A 26,086-nucleotide genomic window follows, 5' to 3' on the forward strand; every position below is an offset into this window, starting at 1 on the left:
CCGCGCCCGCGTCCAGCGGGGAGCTGCCTCCAAATGCAGGATAGACACCCGGACAGGCACTGCTATGTACAGAGGGATGTGCATTCATATAGATACATGCATACAGTGCCACGTGTTCCGACGCAGAAGGATTTTCTAACAACAACATCCTTCACGAGGGAAACTGAAATTTCGGGGGAGTGTTTTCTTCGAAGTTATGTTATTGCATCCTTTACTTCTCTGATGGGCTTTGGTTTTAATGCTGTCCTTGCCTTTTCTTCTTCTTCAAATGCAAAGTAGTTCCGAGATGAACTTGCAAACCTATGGCATTTTTGCACTTTTCATTTCACGGATAGACGAGTGCCCAAATTTCCAGTGGATTTCCACAACTTCTGTCATCCAGTTCAGTGTGCTGTGATGAAGTGGGCAAGTAGTGGGAAGAAGAAAAAGTCCTCAGGAACAAGTCTCTGGGAAGAAAAGTGCAGGGATACAAACAGGGAGAGAGATGCAGACAAGAATGTGGTTCCAGGTACACCCCAACATTAACAGATAACTGCTGATAGAATCTTCCCTTGGGTCTATCCTGAACCAAAGACTGACTGGAAGTAACATTATACTGTTGAATAAAAAATCCTGTTTTTTAAAAAAGTGGTGAAAGGAGCTAAACAACCAGCAAAGATGACCCTTCTATGCTTTATTACCAGAACAGCACAGGTCCACAGGGCAGATCTTTTCACAAATGGCAGCAGCATGGAGGTGATGAAGCACCATGTATAAAATTGCACAGAGGACTCCAAACTCTATCCTCAGAGCAGAAGAGAATTAGGACTGTTAAGGATTTTCCAGAGATCAGTTTTGCTTCTTCTTTATAGTGACACCAGTCTGATTAAAACAGAAACAGTGAAGCCTTGCCTAGATAAGTCTCTAGCTAGACAGAGATAGTGTATTCTTAGTATATTCATACACATAAATACATCCTGATCCATGACTGAAAGGGAAGCCATTACATGTCATTCCAACATACTTGCAGAATTGTGGCTAGGAAGTCGCAGCTGAAGGATTTTGGCTAATCACCAAGTGAACAATGTCAAACACTGAATGTCTGGACAGTTTCCATTCAAATAACATTTCATCTTGGGCCAACTGTATTTACAAACCAGTGGAACGAAATTTCATACCATCATTTATCCATTAGTAAGAGACAGCATTACAGCTGGGTAAGAGGCAGGCTTGCTTCTGCATGGAGCTCCCCCAGCTCTCCCCATGGTGATAGCTCTCGCTGAGCCTCGCATGCCCATTCTGCAGGTCTCCCCTGCTCACTGCTGCACATCTTAGATGGCATTGCCAAATTCAGAGAGGGATTCTGTGGTTATGTGGGCGTAGATTGGGGTAATCTTTGACTGGTTACCTAAAATTTGAGGTGCCATTTCACATTTAAAGCTTTACTGAATGTTTCAGAAACAACAGATGAGAAAGGCAGATGTTTGTCCCTACTTGACTTAACATGTGTGTCTGAACCTTCCTCTGCTCTCCTATCTCAGGCAGCGATGGTAAGGAATGGAGAAGCTGTAAAATAAGCCCATAGAATTACACAAAAAAAAAGAGGATACAGCATACCCTTGCATCTTAGTTTTACTCCTTGCTTTCTGCCTTCTCTTCACCTCTGAATCTCTCTCCCTTCATCTGACCTACTTTTCCTTGGATGGTCATCTTTTCTCAGAACAAAGCCACTGCCCCTGTCCCTAGTCCCTCACAGTGACCTACTCCCCCAGAGCCTATCAAGGCACCAAAAACTCCCAGCTCTGGTTATTGACAGATTTGTGTAATTCCCCCAACATTGGTGTAGGAAAGCCTGGGTTATTTCTGTTGATATTTAAAAGCAAGAAGTAACAAAGGGATAGATTGTTTTCAGTAGTATTGTTACCAGGATATCATAAAACAGTTTGACCAGATACTTTTTAATACTTGTCCAGAAATTTCTCCATGTAAGAAGGCATACAGGTCAGTATGACACTGTATCGTGAAACTCTCAAGCGAGGCTGCTTTTGAAGACATCACTGGGATTCATCTAACCACAGATGAATCACAGCTGCATAGCTCAGTAGATGAACCAGTTCCACACACAAAAATCTAATAATCTGTTTTAGGCTTGGGTGTACATACAAGTTCAATTCAATGTCATACCTGCATTGATTTGTAAAGCAAATAGAAAGAATAGAATCATAGAAACACTGAATGGTTTGGGTTGGAAGGGACCTTAGAAGATCGTCTTGTTCAGCCCCTCCCTGCCATGGGCAGGGACATCTTTCACTAGATCAGGTTGCTCAAAGCCACGTCCAGCCTGGCCTTGAACACTGCCAGGGAGGGGGCAGCCACAACTTCCCTGGGCAACCTGTTCCAGTGTCTCACCACACTCAGCACAAAGAATGTCTTTCTTATGTCCGAGAGTAAATGCACTATACAATATCACCTCCACAGCTAATACACAAAAGTTTTAATGTTCCTAAGGGGATAGGAAGGAGAGGTCTGTAGCAATAACTAAATCCGCAACATCTTACTTTTATAAGTATTTAAAGCAATAAGGTACTTCAATACCTAGTTTTGTAACGATGGTCTAAACTTGACTTGAGACATGAAACACCACTTTTTAGTCTGAAGAGGGTCAAGTACCTGTGCTGGAGCTGACACTTTGTCATGAGATTCATGTTGCAATACTAAGAATCCCCTGGGATGTGGGTGTGGTAGGGGTCAAGGGAGGGGAGAGGGATTTTTAAAAGATGTAGATGCTGAGCATTGGCAGTGAAGGGGAGTAACACGATGGCTAATTTCCTCTCACCGTAATTTCTGGGCCCCGGCCCCAGACAAATTTAGACCAGTCAGTAGTTAATGCTACCTGGCTTCAGTCATAGATGTCCCCAAACCAGTTGTGTTTTGGTGGAGTACATGGATCTGTGCCCCCCGGCTGTGGGAGACAGGCTATGAGCTCTAAAGCACCAGGACTCCCCAGGGAGTTCTCAGCTCTTTGCTCAGAGTCAGACTGACGGGATGTGCTAGTCCAGAGGCCAAATTTAGTAGTCTGATGAAGAGTTGGACATTTCTAAACACTGGTACTAGTGTCCAGATTCTAACGGGAGGTGCTAATCCAGGGTCAGTTTTACAGGCTATGGCAAAGTGTCAGAAATTGCAACAGCCTGAGCAAACCTTCTAATGTGTCATCATTTTTATTTCAGGGAAAAAAAATAGGGAGGAGAAAAGAAAAAAGTCCAACAAAGATGAAAGCAAGGAGACAAGACAGGAAAGCAAGGGGCGAGCAGCCCGAAGACAAAACCGAGAACAGAGGGAAAACAACAATAAAACGCAGCCGAAGAAAAGAAAAGCCCCAAATAAAGAACAGAACCTGGCACCCATCGACACTGCACATTAACAGCCCTCCATGATTGTTTAAGTCTTATGATGCTGCTATCTCTACCAGATCGCCCTGACAGGTGCTTCAACCGTTCAGGCCGCAAATGGACAATGCTACCAGTTATTATTAAACTTTAAACAACATTCCAAATACTTCCTATATTCTCCAAGCAACCATAGTTTATTAAAGAGATTGACATGAGCCAAGAAAAAAATTTCTAAAAATGGGATACTTTAAAACTGTTATATTATATGCTTCCATGCATCTGTAAAAGGCAATTAAGAAACTTTGTATATATTAATAATAGGGTATAAAATATAGCAATATAATAATGAATGACATTCAGATGAACAATGTTCTTTTTCTTTGTAAAATATTTTTCAAGTTATTGTTTAAGTATGAGGCAAGAGATATGTCTAATTCAAAGACGCAAATCGTATCCCTTCATATATTGTACATAAATATTAAGAGAAGGAGGAAAACATTTCTGAAGAGCCAGTAGGAACCCGAGGTTTTATAACCTCTGGTGGAGCAGGATGGGATTGCCCTGCAGTTCCCCAGCCCATGCTCCAGACATGGGTGAGAAACACCAGGGGAAAGCCAGCAGGGCTTCACAAGCTGAGGGAAAAGAAGCAGAAGCATCTGCAGCTTTGGAGACTGAATCCCTGAGGCAGAAGGCGATGGAGCTGAGCTTGAATAGCGCTCTTATCTGTGGGACAACACAATGTTTTCTGGTCTAAACAGTGGTACCATGTGTGCTGTTTTATGCTTTTTATACCTATGTGTAACTTAAGTCTACATTTCAAATCTTCTGGTGAATGACAAATCGTATTTGTAGGAGACAATGTTGAGTTAATAAAACCCAGAAAAATACATCATGTAAGTATGTGTTTTTCACAGTGATGTTGTTACCTTTTCTACTGGGGGAGGGAATCATTTCATAGCTTCACAGACAGAAAATGACACAACTTGTATCCACAATGTGTGTCTAGTGCAAGGGTATCCACAATGATAAATCTATTGATGGACAGAATTCACAAACTTTCCTCCAATTTTACTTAAATTCTTGTTCTAGTTCTTCTCTCTGACACAGCAGAGGTGAAAATTTCCAGTGCCCAGGGGACAAGCCAACCCCCTTGGTACCATCCTGACTATATTAGTGGTTAAAGTTACCCACAAATGAAGCACAGGCTATGCTATACACTGCATCTCTGCTCAGAAATGGATTTGCCCTTTACAGAAATATGTTGAGGGACCAACATGCTTCATAGCATGTGTTTCTTTGCCGTGCTTTCCCCAAGGGCAGCTGTCATAGGGGTAACAGCCTGCCCAGCGTGATGCACGGACTACAGAAGGTGACAGGCAAGCCTTCCCAGCCAGTTCATGTCCCTATTTAACTATTTCTGTTTCTCACAGTGAGTTTGACCTTAAAAAAGTCTCTGCCCAGCATTGTAGCCTGTCTCTTAAGATGAGGAAGCCTGAGTGACAGGCTTCAGTGACTTTTGGAGGAATATCCTAATCATCCAGACAGCAATGCAAGAACAGTTTCCTACATTTTGCTTTGCAAGATCTTTGTCTCTTTATGAGGATGTGTATAGATGCAGTAGTCTAATAACATGGGTGTTTAAACCTCCCATAGCTTGCCTTCAACTTTCATGAGAATTAGTCAAACTTTCTGTAACCAGTCCCCGATTATATACGCATATATTTTTGATGGGGGGAAGACCTAAATGCTAAAGGCTGAATTTTACAGAGATGAGTATCATATGCACATAACTCTCATCACATACAATGAAGTCTGAATGGGTGAGAAAGAAAAGCAGGAATGCCTGAATGCCTGTGAGAGGCACCTAACAGTGGGAAACTATCTGGCTATCTGTGGGCTCCCAGCTCCAACACAGAACTTGTCTACACCCTCCTCCAGAGTGAGCTGGTCTCAGTCTCCCACTACCAATCCTGGCAGCAGCGGTCATCTTCCTCCACCAACATCTTCCCACCTTCTTGGCAGCAGCAACTGAGGAGAAGTTGATCTCAGAGAAGTGAAGGGCACAGGACCTGTGCTCAGCACTGAGGCTCGGTGTGATGCTAAAGGGAGGCAGAGAGAGGAAAGGAGAAATCCTGCTGCTGCCAGAGGTTGGCACCAACAAATGAGAGCAGTTCTGGGCTGAGTGGGGTTGGCATCACAACCAAAGGTGGCACTCGGTGCTTCAAACCCTCTCCTGCAGCTGCAGACACCCATCTGTCTGGGGTGCTGGTGAACAGATGGGGATGTTCAGCTGCTCAGGAAGGATTTACTGCTCAATTTACTTCCTCCGGGGACAGGTTGTTGGCCAGATGAAGTAACCCTAGTTGGATTCAGCAAACTAGACCACCAGCTGGACCACACAGATAACTGAACCCAGGAGAGCTTTGTCTACAACTCTTAAAACTAACAAGTAGGATTATGTATTTTCCCTGCCTTAATTAAGTATAGGAGTTAAATGGCAAGGAGGTTTCTGATGGAAGACAGCTCTTGATAAAAGCACAAGCAAAAACCATAAAAACGAACAAGAGTGTTCAGAGGGGAATTAAAAAGAGGAAAAAGCAAAACAAGGAGCTAATCCCAGAATATCCTTGATTTCAGTTATTCTCTACAACACTTGGAGGAATCAAAGGAATGCCATTTATCTGTCAAACATAGAAGACTGGAAAAGCAGTATCAAGTAGTTCAAGAGCTACAGATTGAAGGAGAAAAAAAAAAAAAAGGAGGGTGAAAGGAAGAGAATTTAGGATACAAATGTGAGCTTTGTTATATACACTGGCACATAAACCGTTATTACAAACTCCAGTGTGCCTCTCCCTGCTTACACAAGTGGCAGTGACAAGAGAGACAGTTTGTCTTACCAAGAGCAGGACTTGGAATACTATCACTTCTCAGTAAGGGATAAAAATGTAAAAGAAATTTGGCTCGTGACAGTAGTAATTCATAGCAATAGTACCTGAAAAAACATGATACAACTTTTCCTGGAAATGATCAAGGGAACTGCTATCATGTTGTTTCCTCCCACACAGGATAATGTTTGATAATATTTCCTGTAGCCATGGTGAAGCACTAAAAAGTACATCCACTCATCTGGGCAACTAAAGGTTTCTCCAGTCCTGGCACTGAATTAAGACTACCCTGATGGTAGGTGAACTACTCCACTGAGACTCCCAAGAAGCTGAAGAAGAACATGGACCTTCGTAGGTCACATATATATTTGGATGACACTTTTTGCCCACCCAGTAATAAATATGTAAATTCAGGAGTCAGTGATCTTACATGCTGAGTAAGAGCTAATGGGAACTCTCGAGATAACCTGACTGGAGAAGACCTGATTTAAGTACTGCAAGTAGCTGAGACTGAATTTGTGTGAAACTTTTTCCTGACAATTGCTTCCCAGTTACAAAATAACTCAAAACCTTATGAGTCAATTTTAAGTAATTTCCAGAGGATTATGAACCGAGGAGGATTATGAACAATTTTTCTTAAACAGAGCTAAATTGAATGGGTGGTGTCAGCCAAATTCATAGTGTGATAATTATTAAAGAACAGTTCTGCAATAAAATACTGAATATCAGTTATAGTCAGTAGATATACACAAATGAGGTGCTATTTCTGACAGTTAAGCTGCTCAGAGAATTATAATCAGTAGCAAAGAGGCAGAAAAATGCAAAAAAGCAACCGTTATGGCTCAGGCTTCAAATCTGTCTGAAGCTGTAGCTTGTTCTCTTATCTGGCTTCATGTTAGTGAAGGCCTGAATAAGGGAATCCAGTGTTAAGGTATCATAAACAGTTTAAGCTCTGAATTGCTGAACACTTCATTGAAATTGTCCCAGCAGCTTTATTCTCAACCACCAGACAGATTTGTCAGGCAGATCGATGCACTAAATAAATGACAAGTTTTGCTATACCCTGTTGTAAAGTGGCAGCAGAAGGACCCGTCAGCAGAATGGGACCGCTACCATCACCAGTCATCCCCCACAATGAAGGTCATGGGTCATACCCTCTACCAACTGCCTCTGGATACTTGTGGTTGGTATGCTGATGGGAAAGCAGCACATGGATATTGTTATTAATTCAGAAGTACTCCTCTACAGCCCTCATGAGACACTATTCTTTATTTTTTATTTCTGTGGTTTTGGGCTCTGAAACTTATTGAAAGCTTTACTTTATGATGCAGCTTGAATCTACCATGACTCCTGTACTTAATTGCTATGCATTGTTATTTTCAGAGACAGTACTGGGTTTCATTCGTATGGTTCATATGAAGTTGCAAGAATTCAAACAAAATCTGCACAGCATGACATAACAGCTGATCATGGAAGCCACTCTTCACCGTGACATTCTGCAAGTGTCAGCTGAAACCACAGTTTCAGGCCTTCCTAAGTCCAACAGAGAAGGTTTGGGCAGTACTGTCACATTTCCAGGCTCAGATCTGCTACTTCACTGTCATTACTTAGCACAAAGCTTACACAGTAAAGACCTTGCACTCTTATGCAGCAAGCATACTCTGCAGTTACACATCCTCAAATAATTCTCCCATATGGCCTTTTGTTCATGGAGGATTAGATTTTTCCTACTATTTTGTAATAAATTGACATAATTAAAAGAGAAATTATTAAGTCAGCATATTTGTTCACCATTATAACCCATCTGTCCCTTACATCCTCCTCTCTCAACTTAGCTGTGATATTCCTAGTGAATATAGGCCTGCTCTTTCAAATCCAGAATGCTAATTGCATTTGCCTTTGAGAGACAAGAGTAGACATTGATTGGTTTGGCACAGAAGTTTCTGGTTTTTCATGAGTAGATGAAATTTTTGTTGATACTGTTCTCTAGAGCATTCGGAGTACTAATACTGACCATATCAATCCCTCATACACAAGACAGTCATTCAATTTCTTAAAAAACAACCCTCTGCACTCCTACAGAAGGCTGGTTGGAAGAACATCTTGCCTGAGAAACATTTGTTAAACATCTTTTTAGGTATAAAGCTGTCTGAGAATCATCATGCATATGTCAGTAAGAAAAGGGATCTTTAAGGATTTTTGAAATTGGCCATTACTGAAGTATTTCCTAGGAGTAGTCTTAAGACATATTTCAGCATCTTGTGGCTCTGTTTCCGTCTCAGGCTTACATCATCCAATTTGGGCTGTTCTTGGAAAGTATAATAACAGGTACAGTACTCTCCACCTTCCTCTCTTAGTGCACACACACATCTGCACTTACATTGTGCATACATCTAAATTACTCTGTCCTGATTAGCTCGCATAGACGCTAGAGATGGATTCGATTTGGGGTCATTAACCATTGTCCTTTCTGACTGGCTTTTCTTCAGTTAGGTACAACTATCTTCTGAATTTCCTGTTTCCAGCTGAATTCTTGAAGCTCAGCTCATTGAGGTCACACATAGAAGGAAAGAGCAGTCTCACATTCACCTCTGTTCATGCTTCTTCCTCCTGTCTTCTCCACTTTCTGCCTAAGTGTCCTTTGCTCCCCCTTTCTTCTGCACTGCTGCCATTCCTCTCCTTCTGATCCACCATGGATATCCTCACTGACAAAACTAACTGCTACCTGAGCAGCAAGCTGAGCACCTTTGACTTCTAAGTCTCATCTTTTTCTTTCTCTTTACATGTCTCCCTTGCCTATATTATTTCAGTTGTTTCTTCTTATGAAGGATATGAAGTAAAGCGAAACCAAACTGTCTTACTACCAGACTCAATAGTAATCATGAAGCCTCAGTCTGAGGAAAGGAGGGGAGGGTAAGCAACCTCTCTTGGAAAAAACTGCCAGCACAACTTTTTCTGTAATCAGTACTGTGGAGGAAGGAGAAATTCTGCAGGTACCACAAATATACGATGCAATGTAACAGGAACAGGAGGGAACACCATTTGTCAGCTGGTCTGCCAGCCTTAAAAGAGTGATGTGAACAAAATTAAACTAGCAAAAGCAACTGATTTTTCTTGTATAAAGGGAATAAAGCACTAGGATAAATGACCCAGAATGAAACCAATACGTTTCAATTTATTTAGTTCTTGACATGCCTATAGAAGGGAACCAGAGATGAGGCACATTAATGCAGAAATGGGAACAGAGGTATGTCTGGCTGCATGCTGAAAAACATACTGTCACTACTGTTTAATCCATGCATGAAATAATCTCTACTCATTCACAGTCTACTCTTGGCTAAAGGTTAATAAAGTTCTACAGATGTTTGGACAGCCATTATCCTGGAGAAGCTGGTACAGCAGCCTACCCCTTGTACTAGTGAAATAGGTATTTTTCCAGAGCATGAGATTAAGAAACTGCTTTTTTGATTTTGAGGTGTTTTTTTGTCACTGAAAAACAGGAGGGCTGTTCCCCTTTCTACTTGATGTTATAGCACAAAATACCTGGTTTCACAACTGACTTGATCCTCACTATTTTATCAATGCACCATAGAAATACACATCAGTCCATAAAATAGGCTTCTAGGAAGAAGGAAGATGTGGATAAAATTTCTTAGGCAAATCAACATAACCCCGAGGATATGTGCTTTTTTAATAAGAAATTACATATTGTTTTATTCTGCTGTCAAAGTTGAACAAAGGTAGAAAGTTTGAAAAACATCTTATGGCAAAAAGTGTAATTCAAAATTATATAGGAAGTTATTTTTCATAGTCATGCTTTGATTATAAAAGAATCCTACAGTGAGTAAATGACAACAAAATCTGTCATATAGCTACTCTAATAATTCTGTTCTCTGGAACCAGAATTTAGTTTCAGACAGCAGGAGGGGACTAAAAAGGGGCAAATAATCTCCATATGACACTGACAGATATCAGTGTACCCTTGTTAGCTAGTGGAAGAGTAATGTCCATAATAAATAATAAACCCAAGGTCATCTTTTTACCACCCCTTTCGCCCCAATGTTAATCGTCAACTAGCAGATGGAAAAGCACCTGGTTTTGCAAGCCAGAGACTGAATAGCTGGGCAAGGAGCTGTCACTCACTCTGTTTTTAAACCCGGAGATTTCTTGAACAGCAGTCTGAATGCACAATTCTGTCACTTTTGGTGATGATGCTTCAATGTCAGATTCTTATATCTTGCTGTCATGCTATTCACTGTCAGTATCTGAGATATTACTGCTCTTCCAGTATCTCCCTTCCACTGAAGAGTGACTTTGACTATTCCCCGAGTGATGAGCTTCTATTTTTCCAGATCCTAGTTACTTCTTTTGGAAACACATTTCTACACACCAGCCCCTGCCTTCTGTTCAATAGATGGGCCATATGTAGGATAACTAGCCCAGTTCTGCTGAGATCAAGATCACATGATTTGGACCTCATGTGCATGTGTATGTGCACTGGGGTCAGGGATGGAAGGACTGGTGGAAACTGGATTTTGGATCAAATCTCTCTAAGACAGGGAAGACATTAAATAAGCCACTGGTATAGTTTTAAACACCTTGAAAGCCTGTGAGGGAGCATTCATACATCTTAGTCTCTTGCAGTCATCCCTGAAATTAATCCCAAGAGCACAGCCTGACCTCTTGGGCTACAGGTTTGGCCCATTTCTACATGTTTGCAATATATCTTGTTATTTCTGTATCATTCTCCTCACCACAGATGCTCAGCTCACTTCCTAATGGGATTTGTAATAAATGAAGAGTCTTCCTGAATGTTAATTAAGTTGTTTACATTATTGTTAATGAATGGTAAGGGCTGAGCCACTCACTGTTCTCCATCCTGACAAATCCTCTTTGGAGTATATTTTAATAATAAACTTCTAGATCATCTTAAGTACAAGTACATATTCTACTCCTTATGAGTCCTTTTACTTTACTAGCATTATCTGAGCTCCAGTAGTGCATCAAATGATGTAATTAGCATCTCTCATCTGTGGTTTCTTTACACATCCCGTTTCCTATGACCTTATATTTGCTGTGCCTAATGCATTACTGAAGTCTAGACACATTGTGCTTGCTGCTTAGAGGGAAGGAGAAAAGAGAACTAAGTATTCTCATGGTAGTGGAAATCTTGCTTGAGAGATCAATTTCTTGTTTTAGCTTGTTTTGCTTTTTTATATAAGGGAAGAATGTCAACATAAGACAATTTCTTAAGCACATGCACCCTGAGACTCACATTTTCAAAATTAATCCCAGAGGAAAGAAAAGAACGATAATTAAAAGTGAGTATTTGAAAGTCAGCTGGGCACCTTAATCTGAGATTCTGGTACACCATTAGGGGGCCATCTCAATATGAGATCTTAAGAATGAAGCTTTTAGAAAGACTTAGAAGTTTTATTCAGCCGAGACACACTTGCTCAGGGGTAAGTAAGAATTCCTTGCAATTTTCTCATGGGTCCTGCAGAATCCTAGGAGCAATTTCATACATTAGGAAATGCAGGTCCACTGCACTTTAGTGACTGTCAGTGGGTGGTTAAAAAGCACAATGTCCACATTGTACCTAAGCTGTAATTAAAGAGGTATTGACTATTTTTCAATATAGAAAGCTTTGTCTTCTGACTACAAGAATAAATAAGTCGTCGCTCAGGAATGCTGGATAGTCATAATTTCAGGCCTATAAATCATACTTAGTGTGTTTTGTAACCAGATTTTACTGAAATGTTACTTCATAAAAAATCACACTAGCAGCATCACTCATTGTATTATTTATTACGACGAGTGGGAGATGCAGAAGCATCCTCATCATCCTTCAGCTATCTCCCCCCGGGGGAAAGCAATAACTGCCATGTTTTAAAAAATAGTTGACAGTATCATAAGGAATTTCAATATTGATTTGAAAAGTGGACATTCTTGGCTTGCTGTAAGGCAACAGGCAATGCAGAACATCTAGATAAAGTGGCTTAGAGGATGCACTGACACCACTACTTATTTTTTTAAACAGCTTTTAACTTGATTTTTTAATACAGTGACACAGATCTGCAGTCAAGGTGTATCTGCATATAATTTTTTGTGTAAGCATTAACAGTGACTTATAATTCCATATAAAGGTGCTGGCACAGACATGTGTTCCCTTTCACAAGCTCTGCTGAAGCTGGTCTGAAGCTCTCTTTGCTCAGCTAAGCACAAAAAGGAGTCTCTTGGAAGGCTGCAGCCAAAGGCTAAGAAGGTTCCCATGGGCTTCTGTGAAGCATCAAGATGAAATTTAAAGGGGAGATGCAGAGCACTACATGAAGGCAGGAATATACAAATTCACCGAGTAGTAAGAAAAGGCCCCTTAGGCAGCAGTGGTAAGTCACAGCCAAATGCCAACAGTGTCATGATATCACAAGAAGAGTAAACATCATGCTGGGACACACAGGCAGGAATATAGCCTGGAATATACATGAAGAAATTCTTCTGTTCTAATCAGTACTGCTAGAAGACTCAGCTGAAGTATAGTGTCCCCTTAAGGTACCACAGTTCAAGAAAGAGCTGGTCTAACTAGAAATAGTTCAGGCAAACACACTGAGAATGGCTAAGGCTCCAGAAAAATTAGCTCCAGAAAAATGTTCCCATGTCTAACTGTATCTGTGAAGTAGACAATAGACATACAGCAACACTGACGAGGATGAGAAGGATATGGCCACAAATGGGGATCTGCTGAAGGAAACAGAACTAAGGAATTCTTTATATGTATAAATTGCCCCCTTTCTGGATAGAAGAAACAATAACACTCAGTAAGGGTAGGTAGGAAAAAAAAAAAAAAAAAAAAAAAAATCAAGAAATTTAAGTTTGTACAAGGTAAGCATTTAACAGACAGATCCTGGGCTGCCAGTCAGCAGGTACAGACTTCTAGACCTGTCTGCAGGGGTGCTGTGGGCAGCATGCAGCAGAGGCAGGGTCACTGGGGAAAGAAGGGAAAGACTGAGGCCCAAAGACACAAATACGGAATTTTGGTGCTCATTGAGTGACTTGTTTTACTTCCTAAACTTAAAATTTTTAGTTCATCTTCATGATTTTGGGGAGAGGAACGGTCCAGACAAACAACTTACAATTTCTTAAATCTTTGGTAGGACAGTACTATTTCCATACAGAAGACGTACCACTGGATCAGTGGTACCTGTTAACATGCAGGATTATGGCTTTACGTTGCATCTGAAGGATGCTGCTTGGAAGAGCAGAGCCCCCTCTAACATTACCCATGTTCAGGAACAGGAGAGCAGCAAGCAGCAAAACAGGGTCCCATTAATGACCAAAGCAGCTGAACTGTACATACCTTGTGCCACACATGCTGCAACCCTGTCTAGCTCCAGGAAAGCTTCTCAACGGTGGACTTGTGCACAAAAGGCAACTGAGCAGTGCAGGTCACTCCAGTCAGTATGAGTGTGAAGAAAGAGGCAAAGAGAGGGTGCACACTCACATCACTGCTCCACCGGCTCCCCTGGACACCCACCTCTGTGTGCAATCCCTGCAGTGCCACTCAGTAGAGGAGCTGATGGGGTATGGCAATGCAAGGCTACCCCAGTAGTCGCTCTTTAGGTAGACAGATGAGATTTTGAGAACTGCTGATTCTGCTATCGATAGATAGATAGATAGATAGATAGATAGATAGATAGATAGATAGATAGATAGATAGATAGATAAAAAATACCTAAAATTAAGGAAAATAAAGGACTGACCTGGATTTCTTGAAGGCCTTGGAGCTAGATTAGCAATCCAACTCCTTCCTTGCTTCCTTGTCATATATAGCACTAATATCAAGATAGTTTCCACCCACACCGTCCCCGCAGTGCATCCTGAAACCAAGGTCCCTAAGGGATCCTAAGAAAGCAGAGAAAAGAGCTGCCTAAACTCAGTCAACATTAAAAGACAAATTTTGGGACTGAATCCTTAGCTTGGCACATCAATGCCTACAGCCACTAGGCATGTAATTTCATGCATATGTTGTGATCTGGAAGTCAAAGGAACTTGTGCAAAGGGGCAGAGAGAGACCTCTACTCCAAATACCAAGATCCAGGACAGTGACATTTCACAGGACTAGTAGACAGCTGGGTTCACAGCTGAGTGTCCCAATTTGGAGCAAAGATGGGAGCAGAGCAGCATTCCTACCGTGTCACTGTCCCAATTTAGGCCATGCAAGCTAAAGCAATTAAGATCACATAGCCAGGAAGTAAAGGAACATCTACTCAAAAAACCCTCTGTTTCAAGATCTCTTGGAAATGTGTGTGGCCTCAGCACCTGAGAGGTGTTACATTTGTGCACCAGCAAAACACAGGTGTGCAGGGCAGAAAGTGATGTGGCTGGACAACTGATCTAGGCACAAGTAAGGAGCAGTTTTGAGGAAAGCAGTGGTTAAAGGAGCCACTTCAAAGGCACCATAGGAGGCAAAAAAGAGCCCAGTTACTGGTTTTGAGTCTGTGTTGTTCACAACTCACTGCAAAGGCTTACAGATGTTGGCAATGCACAGTGTTCATATGAGGCAGTGAAGCTGAGGGATGGATGTGTTTATGTACTTGAATAATCACTGACTATTCACAGCACTCTTGAAAAGACTGCAACTTCTCTAGCACGGGAAACTTCCTCATAATATGCCCTCTGTCCAAAGACATTTCCTTACATATGAATGACAGGAGAGAACCAATATCCCAGATCAATAGTTATCAGCTCCTTGGCTGGAGGAAATACCAAGGAAGAATGAAGTTACATGAATAACAGATGGGATAGAATATTTGGTGATGAAAATGTGCCAATAAAACATATTTGACCTGGAACTTCTTTACTACTTGCTCTGGATCATGTTTTTCCCTCAGAGTTTCTATTACAAAATGAAAAAAAACCCTAGTCATCTTGCTTTTGTTTTTGTCCTACCCATGCAGGGTATTCCAGACTTTTTGCTCAATCAGATTCAGGTTTAAACCAGGAGACAGGATGTGAGTGAGTCATGTTAACATTGTTTTCTGTATTTTCTGACTCACTGAAGTTTTGTATTTCAAAATTTGAAGTTGTTTTTGCACCATCAGCCATCTTAGATAATGTAACAAATTCCTTAGCTACAGTGTTCTCACTCATTTATTTTTTATAGAAGCTTAGGCAATACTGAAGACCTACCAAGGGACTTCTTTCTTTTACTATTTGTCACTGTGTTCAGGTGATCTGAACAATGTCTTCTTTTTAAATTCAATGACGCATTAATAACAGATATAAAACATAAGATTTATTAAGATCTTGGCCTTAACATCTCACGATAATAAGGATTAGGACAAATACATACACACACACCCCTGTACATTCTCAAATGTAATTCAGAGGTAGAAACCTTTGTGGTAGAAACCTTGAAAAATCACCTTTGACTTTTTTAGTCTGTTTACCATGATTCTATTTAGACATAATGACCAAGACCAAGACTCCTAGCCACACCCAAAGGAAAGTGAAATGCAACCCTGAAGAAGGCCATGAGAAGTGATTCCAGCCTATTTTTATTAGCTCAAAAAACCCCTGTGATCACTGTTTACTAGTCAGAGGGCGCCTGTATAGTTTTCCAGTTTCCAGTAACTAACAGACCCTTAGTTACCTCTCAGGGTATTTGAAGTACATCCCAACTAGACTTTGTCTTTCCTGGCAATGACCTGCTTGGCAGGTGGGTAATGAAAGAAGCATTACAGTGACTCAGCTGGGCCATGGGGTGATGCCTCCATACCCAACAGAGAGTGAGGCAAAGCAGTCCTTATGTGGGAAAAATTTGGACCGCTGATTCAGGGGTTGCTAATTGGGGATCTGAGACCCAGAGGGGCCTAACACTATCATTTTCTTCATTCTTGTGTTGTGGACTCATAATAATAGCTTAATTATGGTTTTAATTTTGGAAATACAGATTATTGTTCTTCAGTGCAGAGGCCAGACAGATAATGATTTCTTTATTGCAAGTCTGGCAGAACACAATGCTTCTTGTTTATAACAGCAACTAGATAATTTATTTGCATGCAGGAGGTAGTTTGTTCCACCCTTTAGCCTTTACTTCTCTATTGTTCAGAAATAACAGAGTATATTACAATTATATTACAATAAGCCTTCAATTATTGGGTAAACCAATTTAATCAAACAAGAGCATGGCTCATACTGAGCTGCAATTACCTGTAAAGTTATGGGTACTGGCAGTTAACAATACCGTCTTTCACTGAATCATGAGAAATGACATCTCCTAATTTAAATATGCTCAACTATCAGCAAGACTTCCGTTGTTAAAGAACATTATGGCAATTATTCTATTATGGTGTTATTCCACCTTACTACCCACAGGTGGACAGTGGAAAGATTAAAACTTTGGTGTTCCTTGTATACATTGTATAGTCCCCTCACTGCTGTCATGCAGCAGAAATTTTTATGTATAGCTCATCATATATGAAAATGATCACAAGTGTAAGATCACGTAATGCAATTCTTCAGCATCTGCTGTCAGGGGTAAAAAAGCCCTGGCAGCCTTGACAGTGCAGCAGCTATCAGCCCTGTTAGCAACAGCCTGAATTGCTCATAGCTGAAGACCTTTTTTGGCTTCTACCAGCATGCACGTGCCTGGGCATGGGCAAATGTAATTCCGAGCAAGAAAAGACCGTTTCAGGACCAGGAATTGGTGACTTACTGGGGCACAACCTGTTGGTCAAGTCAACCTTTGTGCGTGATCTGCTGTTTCAGCTCTGAGGGAAGGGATGAGGTTTTGTCTAAGATAAGTGTGCCTTACTTCCACCACCTCCGTGGAGGTGTCTGCACTGGTTAGGTGTCTAAAGTCCTGTTTATTGTCAACAGAGAATTGGTGAATACAGCCAGTGGAGCCTGGAGGGTGATTCAGTTTTCCAAAGGCAAGTGCCCAGGGCCATTTTACATTCCCTATCATATCCCATCGATCTGACTTCCAAACAGCACTTCAAAAAGGGCAGAGGTCTCCTGTAAGGCCTGTGACTATCTGCAATGATGCATGGTTCTCACCTATGCTCTGAAACTGGATTAGATGTCATGGCAACCGTTTCCCACCCTTGATGTCTACTTTAGGGTAAACTGAACTGATCCAGAGACTCTTCCATCTGTACTGCCCAGGAGCTTGGTGCAGCTGCCTGAACACCACGTGGTGTGCCATGTGACATGCCCTGAGACAGACTGCCTGGAGCCCAGCTACCACTGCAGAGGGACATCAGTATCCCAAAGGCCCTGTGTCAGATGTACCAGCCCCAAGTGGGTGTTTCTGAAACCCACAGCATCTCAACAGGCACAAGACACCTGTACACAGGCACCTGAATCCTACCTACATCTCCACAGACTTAAATGGGTGGCATATCTACAGATACCTACATATAGAGGTTGAAGTGTTTTTAAGACTCATATTGAATCTCACCCAGTGTGACCTAGCTTTGACCTACTTCCTTCTGGTTTAGAAGTTTACACAAAAACAGTTATGGGCACTCAGCTAAGAGCATCAGCTCTTAAGCTGTCATAACTGGACTGTGTATCTAGCCTCAACCAAGTTAACAATTTTAAATGAGTTTAAAATATGAGCCCTCCCTTCCTTACCCTTCTCAGTCAACTATCATCCGAGGTGCCTCTCCAATATAAGCTTTCATATTTTCCAGAGAGATCTTGGCTGGACTGCATCTTAGCTGGGTGACCAGTTAAAGAATGTTCCTTTATAAATTCTTGCTCTGTGTAAAGCTGCAGGCTCTCTCACACCCTTATTTTAGTTACAAGAGCTTTCTATCCCATTGCTGGAGATAATGAAAAAACAATGTCACGGAATCTGGGCTCCTAAAGAAGATTCAGCAGCTCTTCAGCTAAACAAAGAGGAATAATGATATATACCACATGCCTCACTGAAGAATGAAGCCTGATGAAATCAGGTAAAACTATAGAAACAGTAATCACACTGCTGCTAAAGTTTTCAGCAGAAATATCCAGCTTCCACACTTCCCAAACTGTCCACCACATCTGTCCAGATACCCTGAGTCCCAAATACTCCTCTGAAGAGCTGTCAAAGTTTTCTGTTTCTCCTGCAGAGTTCTGTAATTTATCCCTCCTGATGCCATTTTACGGCAAACTAGAAACTGAAGTGGGAATAATGAGGTATAATAAGCTAGATAGTGCAAAGAATTGCTCCATCAACACAATTAGTTGACATCACATCAAGCTGAACCAAAACCATCAGCGCTAATTACCTGAACCTACAACAACATATTTACTTTGCTGCGCCTAGGGATCACAGAAATTTTGCCACAGAATACAAAGCATAAATCATCCACAACTGTATACATCCTCAATGTATACAACTGCATGCACGCCTTAAAAACCCATAGATAACTTCCATGCTATGGAAACGCAAATGAAAATGTAGGTCCACTCATCATGTTCTCTCAAACCAAGCACACCATGCCTCCTATAAAAGGTACTGCTTGATCTTTGAAATCTATGGCCTTGTGGAGTTTGTAATATGAATCAGAAGTAAGTTAATTCATTTATCCATATCTGACCACCTCTTCTAGCCTTACTGCTCATCTTTAAGACATTACAGTCTGTTTTAACTTTGTTTCACTAGCCAACTGTGTTGGAGTCTTGCATGAAATCATACGAATGAACCTGCAGCAGGTGTCACTTCACTGGAAGTCTGGGAGTTATATGTTCTTACAACAGCAATGAATTTAATCCATGATTGGTGGAATAACACAGTTTCAGCATCCTGCTCAAAATGAATAATAGGGGCAGCTTTGAGCCCCTGGTAAATAGATGTCATAAATTCAACCCTCATATAGATCCAGCAATTTATACCGGGGATGGATGCAACCCAGTCATCTTGCCGTTCACATGCTCTGTAGTTTAAAGGTCACACATTATTCATTGCTGATGTAAGTAGCTGCAAGTCTGCTAAACTCCGTGGAATGACCCTGAGCTATGCTGGCTGTGAGAGTGTCACTGTGGTATTACCCAATATACAGCTGAAGTCAGTGGTGCCCAATGGTGACACAAAATGGAGACAGGCAAAATGAGATTTTTCAGACCTTGTTTCAAAGTTAATGGAAATTGTGTAGCCATTTCCTTCACCTAGATTTAAAGAAGCCTATCACAAGACCCTTGGAGAGAGGACGACAACAGTGGAAGAAGTGATCATGATACATCTGAATGAATTAACTGAAATCACTGAAACTACTTCTAGAGTAAAGTGCTCCAGCAAGAACAAGGACCAGAACTAAGCCCAGAGTAACATGCTATGTAAAACCAGGAAGGGTGGTGAACTAAGGCTCCTCATCTGTTTCTCAAAGGAACCCTCCATGGCTGTTATCAGCACTGCTGGGAAGTCAAGGAGCAAGAACGCCTTATTCTATTGCTCTTTCTCCCTGCTTTCAATGTTCCACATAATTAGAACACTTACAAAAATGCAAGAAGTTTATTTGAGAACTTAGAATAAAATAACAAAATGCCTAATCTATTTACCTTAGCCCTTTAAAAGAATAGACATTCTTGCAAGTTAATGATGCATTAATACATCAGAAGCTTTTCAGGATTATTAAAACAGACCTAAACCACAAACAAACTCCAAGCTAACATTACAGATGTACCAGGAGACCTAATTCACACAACAAAAAGCCCTGGAATAGCACTCTATCTCACTTAAATTCCAGTGAGACCAGTAATGATGAACTGATGCACACAAAGCCTAAGGCTCAGGTGTAGCCATCCCCAGGGTAGCCATCCCCAGGGTAGCATCACCACAAATGGAAGAAATGAATTTAATCTTAAGAACCCATCAACCAAACTAAAGAGAAAAAAAAATGCAGTAAAGAAAATGCAAGCAGATACAAACTCAAGCATACATAAAAGACAATAAATGGTAACTAACCACAGTTGGGAAACAACTGTTTTCCTTAGAGCGTCCCCTGATGATACTTAGGAACCTGGAGAGGATTATGGTGTCAGCAGAATACTGCCACTTTGTACTTTCCATCTTCAAAGGACTGTAACTAATGAATCCACACAAGGCCTCTGTGAAACAGGTAAGTTGACTACTGATTTGGTAAAGCTTATGCCAGAGCAGAGATTAGAAAGCTGTCCTTCCTGAATCTGGGATCCCAAAGGTACTGTAATCCTTTTGTGAACTTTCCTTCCCTGCCTTCCAACTCTCTTTCGCCTGCTCTCTTCCTTTGGCTCCAGAGAGGGAATATAGCGTCTAAGTTTTGTCATCCTGTGAAGTCCACAGAACTGATGCGCACTCAATCAGAACCATTAGGACTGCTAAAGCTAACGGGATGAGCAGGAAACGGCTGAAGCTAAGGCATTAAGCATACAGAAGGAAAGGGTGTTGTGCTCCAGGCTACAGAAAATGCATCCCTTCTCTAAATATTACAAGCCATTTATCTTCTACTGGAGCACCTCTTCCTGATAAATGGTGGCAGCAGGGCAGCCTGCTCATGCCATTTCTAAACTAGTTTGTCAGTGAACTCAACCAGGATGTAGATTTGTCCCTCTCCTCCCCTTGGAGAAGCCCTACACAGGGATGAACTGCACTCTCATGTTTTCAAGCCCTTCACTTGTTCTCTTCTATAGGAGAAGGTGTAAAACCCTTCATACATGCCCTGGGCCAATCCAAGCAGATTGCAAGGCAGCCCGCAGTTAAACACACACAGATACTCGCTTGGGCAGTCTATCCTGCTAGATCTAATGAAACTACTTGCAAAATGTAAGGCTGTGTGTAAGTACTGGCTTGGGGGCTGTGTGGGTAATCAGAATTTTGACTGCATTCTTTTTAACATTCAAATGGTTATTTTGCAAGCTATGCTGAACATTCCTTTATCAGTGCTTAAGGATATTTCCCTTCACTGAATTTGTTAATTAAACACTAAGATACAACAGGCAGTGCAGCATAACTGATTAATGCATGACTCAAATCCTCAATGAACTCCTCTCAGCCAAAACTCACAGTTCACGCCACTAAGAAATGCACTTTTCTGTGCTATGTTGTCATAGTGTCTGAGAACATTATAAAATAGATGCAAAAGGAAGTGATAGTGTGTTATTTCCATCTGCAACATCACCTTTGCATTAACTGTCCCACCCTGTGTGGCTTTTAGAGGTGACAGTCATTAAAACTGCAATTACAGTAATTATTTAAGCATTGATTGACATGAATTTCCTCATAAGATTTTGTCATAACAACTCCATCTTCTCTTTCTTCTTATGGAGAAAAGTCAGGTGAAGCCATAGAAAGAAACTCCTCACAGACATTTATTTAGTCTACATTATTGGCATTTAAAAATTCAAATATTAAGAAGCATTTCTCCTTGGCAGTACTACTGCAACTGCATAGCTGAAAAGTAAGTATACAAGTCTGCTCTAATCCTGCATTCTCTTTAACATCAACCATCATAGGCATCTCACTGGGAGCTGAGTGTGCTAAGAAAGAGACTAGGCCTCAAACAGGAACATTTACCCCAGTTATTTTCTTTACATCATGTTTTTATTCCTCACTCAAGAAACAAAGAGACACTGCTACACTACACGACTACTTGTAGCCAAGATGAATGCTTCTTTTGAGTGGCATAGCTACTTACTCTCACTTTTCTGTACGATAGCTCTATACATCTTCAGAAAACATATTCTCTTGCTGGTCTTAAGTACTACAAAAAATTGATCTGTTCCCTGAGGCTGGAAACTGAGACCTGCTGTTGGAGGGCTCCCATTCTGCTGTGGTGATTGTAATAGAGGATGGTGCCACGTGTCTGCGACTCTTCTCCTCATTCTCTGCTTTGGTGCAATGCTGAGGGACTACACACCACACAGCATAGCTCTGTGCTTCCTTTCCCTCCTGAGATCTGTTTTGTACCACTTTTTCTCTCCACCACTGGGGTAGAAGGGACACACCAGCCGAGAGCACTACGCTGCCAAACCCTGAGGAGAATACCAAGGGGAGCAAAGGCACAGCAGGGTTTGGCTGTGCAGAACAAGAGACCTGTGCACTGAGTCCTACACAATGCTTCATGCTACTGTGGAGACTGGTGACACTGTGAGAAACTTATGAAACCTTCAGATGCCCACCATAACAGAAGGGTCTCTTACCCAGAATGCCACAGATTCTAAGCATAGGAGACACCAAGGGAATGCAAAAAGCACAAACCACCAAACAGCAAAGCAGCCTCTGAAAACTGGATGCTTTTTTTTTTTTTTTTGGCTAAAAAGCACTAGTAAAATTTTGGCTCCTATATGGAACAGGAGAAGTAAGATTTTACTGCAGAAATGTGCCCATAAATCTTACTTGTGTGACTCTTTTCACACAAGTAAAGCGTAGAGAACAGAGTCATCAAGAGAAGTTTTAATTTTGAATTGAAAATTTTCAAACTAAAACATCATTGTCGTAACTGGGAAGTGGAAATAGCTCCATTTTAACTGTTGAACTGTTTACCCAAATGGAACAGCATAAAATGTTCTTGGTTATTTTATAAAATAATAACAAACCATGTCACTTTTAAAACAAATTACTGGAGTCCTTGTTAGCTGGTATCTAATCTGTTAGAAGACCTTTATGTCCTAAGGTTGCAGTGTTACCAGATTCTAACAAGAGCTCAGGCAAGGAAGCTTTCTTGAGTCAGGTAAGCCTTTTGATGGATTCAGCAACACAGTTTTTCTCAAATGCTTAAGTCCACACTGATCTTATAATTTCTGTGAAGAAAATATTTGAATATTTGTATGGAGTTTGTTTTGTATGTCCTTTGCTCATTTGTTCTCTTATTTTCTTACTTTTTTCCCTTTTCTACCTATTCTGAGTTTGTTGGTTTTTTTTTTTTATTTTGTAATTGCTATAGGAGATGCCATTTTGATTGTGCTATTGTAGCAATCAAAAATATCACCAGCAAAAATAACGTTGCCCTCCAGTGTGAAAGTAGCTGCTTGCGTGGCAACTATATGGTACTTCATATAGGCATAACAAAAATGACAAGCCTAAATTTCAATTTGTTCTGTCTCTCTAAAGACTTTTATACCTATGGAGAGCTCACCAGCAGGTAGCTCAGAGTGTCCTGATACATGCAGTTTGAAGACTTTGCTAACTCTCCAATAAAGCGTGGGTGTTTTCAAGTGTTTCAATACAGAGTCCCTCTTTATAAAATACAACCGTGAGTTAGAGGCCTAACCAGGGTGCAGTTCCCAGAAAACAGGAGCATAGAGACACTCAGCAAGTTTTGCCACTGACTGAAATAGGATCAGGGTTTTGGTACAAGAAGCAGTTTTAGTTGTCAGGAAGAGCTTTGCATGCATTTCCTCTGCAAGCCGGGAGCCTTGTCAGTGTAATATCTGGATCAGGAGAGACAGCAGTACCTATGCTCTATCAAAACTTTTTTTAAGAGCTCAGCTTCCCTACAGTTAGCATATACCATCTAGTGATACAAAAGGAAACTGCAATTTCTAATTCATTATTCTTTAAATGAAAAAAAGACAAAGACAGCAACAATGTATTTTTCTCATTTTGCTTTCCTTCCACTAAAATAAAATGTAGTCATGAGTGCCCTACTTCCTCTCTGCAACTAACGTTTTTTCCATCTATCAAGAATCTTTTGACTCCAGCTAATTTTCTGAAGATGTATAGAAGATATATACAAGAATTCACTTTCAATAAAGTCTGCCTTATAGTTACAAACCTACATTTCACATGTAGTTTTAAATTAAGTCCTATAGATGTAAAACGGGGCCAGTTGTAAAAGAAACCCAAACTCTAACCCAGTAATTTTTGTCAACTTCATGATTTTGAAGATCCTAAAGATTTTTTTTTAAATACAAGGTTAACATCCCCTGTTGATGGAAAAAGTCAAAGAGACTCTAGTGGTTTTGAGACTAAGGCATAAGATTAGCTATTGGGAAAAGAAAGCTTTAATCCTGAAAACTCTGCCCGGAAAACTAAAACTTGAACAAACTGTATTGTAAGGCAGTAACTGTTTTGTGGTGTTTTTTTCCTGCTTGTCTGCATCACCATATGGATGACTTCAATTCAACAGCAACATACACTGTGATATGATTCTGACAGCTGGGATAATGGAAAAAGTCAATGTTTACTTACTGGCAGGAGAAAATTTTACCTTGCCTGCCAACTGGGGCAATAAAATAAATTTGTTTTGTATGCTGTGTGGAATTTTTTACTGCCACTAAATGAAAGCAAAACAATCAGGATCTCTCTCTGGGAGTTCACAGACAGAATGGGTACAGATCCAGTGAAAGTTACAGACTGAGAGAACTGAGAAAGAGTAGTCTCCCTCCACTTCTCTTCAGCATCGTTCAACTTTCTGTCAACTTTGTGTTTTTAAAGCAAAATGGGATTGTTCTCATGACTAACCAACACAATCCTCCCAAAACTACTAAGTAACAGTTTACTAGACAGAAGTTGCTACATATCTAGATTAATGTAAGCCAAATATAGAAATTATACGAGGTACAAAAGTTGGATTTTCAGATGACAATGAAGGCCTCAACACTTTGTTCTGCATCTACAGTGACTAGAGATCAGTTTAGCTACAGTGCAGCAGGACTGCAAGTGTAGATTGCTGAGATAGATGTGAACCTCAAGAGTTTCCATCTGGTCAAAATGCAAAATCACTTACAAACCCAAGACAAGGCTTTGGAGTTCTGTCAATCAACTTACCTTTTATACAAAACCAGAATAACTGCAATTGCATTTCAGAGAAGTCAAAGTGAATGTCATTTTGTCTCACTAACACCATCTTGGGCACGGCTCTTACACTCTTCCCTGGCTGTAGGACTGCCAGGTGCCAGGGCCAGGGCATGAGGGATGCTGCACACTGCCAGAGGAGTCCTTGGCCAGCCCAACTGGCTGTCAGGCTGCTCTGTACTGTTAGACTGCTTGAAACACCTGTAGCACAAGGGACAGGCTTCTGTCATGGACGGTAAAAACTATGTATCTACAGACATCATTTTTAAAAAGAAATAATTCTGGAAAACTTGTGTATCATAGTCTTGAGTGATGGTAAGAAATTTAGCACTGTAATGAAAATGGTAGTGTAAGATGCTCTACAATATCTTAAGAGGAAAGGAATGCAGGTAACAATAAGCAACAGGGGTTCATGGAACAAATGTGTCACTGAAACAAAATCAGGATTTGTGTTTAGTATATTTACAGTTTGGAACTCAACTTTCAGCCCCTTCTCTGGCTATCAGCATGAAAAAGCCAAGGGTACACTTCCCTTGAGGGGCACATGGCCAACCTTACACCTTCTCTGTTTGGTACAGAGGGTTTGCTGAAGGTGCAGTAGTGTAGAAAGGTGGGGTGTGATACCACAGGTCATCCACTCCTTCAGCGTTAATTTGCAGCAATTCTGAGGGTCTCCACACAAACTCCTCAAACTGTTTTGATACAAACTGACTCAAAACCACAGCAAAAGGAAAGTGTTCTTCTCCCCTCTCTCCTTAATGGTGTCAAGTGCAGGAAGGAACGAGCTCTTGACAAATATAAGACATCAGCACATCTGCAAAAGTTTATATAGTATCACATACATTTGAAGTAGCAGAAAAAATGCTTTATAAATAGAAACACTGAAACATGGATTAATAGTTACCCATTGTCAAAGCATCAGCAAAATATTAATAGCGAGACTATAGACACTTAACAGGGGAAGTGGTGTCTTTTAAGGATTAGTCTGGTGAATCTTTACTTTTCAGTCCATTAATTAATAATTTAGTGGCAAGCATCAGACATAAATTCCAGATTGATGATACTGTGGA

At 40.9% G+C, this 26,086-nt stretch overlaps 1 protein-coding gene across 1 annotated transcript in view; it reads left to right on the forward strand.

Annotated features, from left to right (window-relative positions):
- Positions 1-4,259, forward strand: part of RSPO3 (R-spondin 3) — a 27,667-nt gene extending 23,408 nt beyond the window's left edge. The window contains exon 5 of the mRNA XM_026844532.1: positions 3,210-4,259. Coding sequence (XP_026700333.1) covers positions 3,210-3,403 — 194 coding nt within the window. The 3' untranslated portion in view covers positions 3,404-4,259. The remainder of the gene's footprint in view (positions 1-3,209) is intronic.
- Positions 4,260-26,086: the final 21,827 nt, after the last annotated feature.

This window comes from Athene cunicularia (genome assembly GCF_003259725.1).
Source record: "Athene cunicularia isolate RWA chromosome 3 unlocalized genomic scaffold, athCun1 chr3_part1, whole genome shotgun sequence".
Taxonomy (NCBI): Eukaryota; Metazoa; Chordata; class Aves; order Strigiformes; family Strigidae; genus Athene; species Athene cunicularia.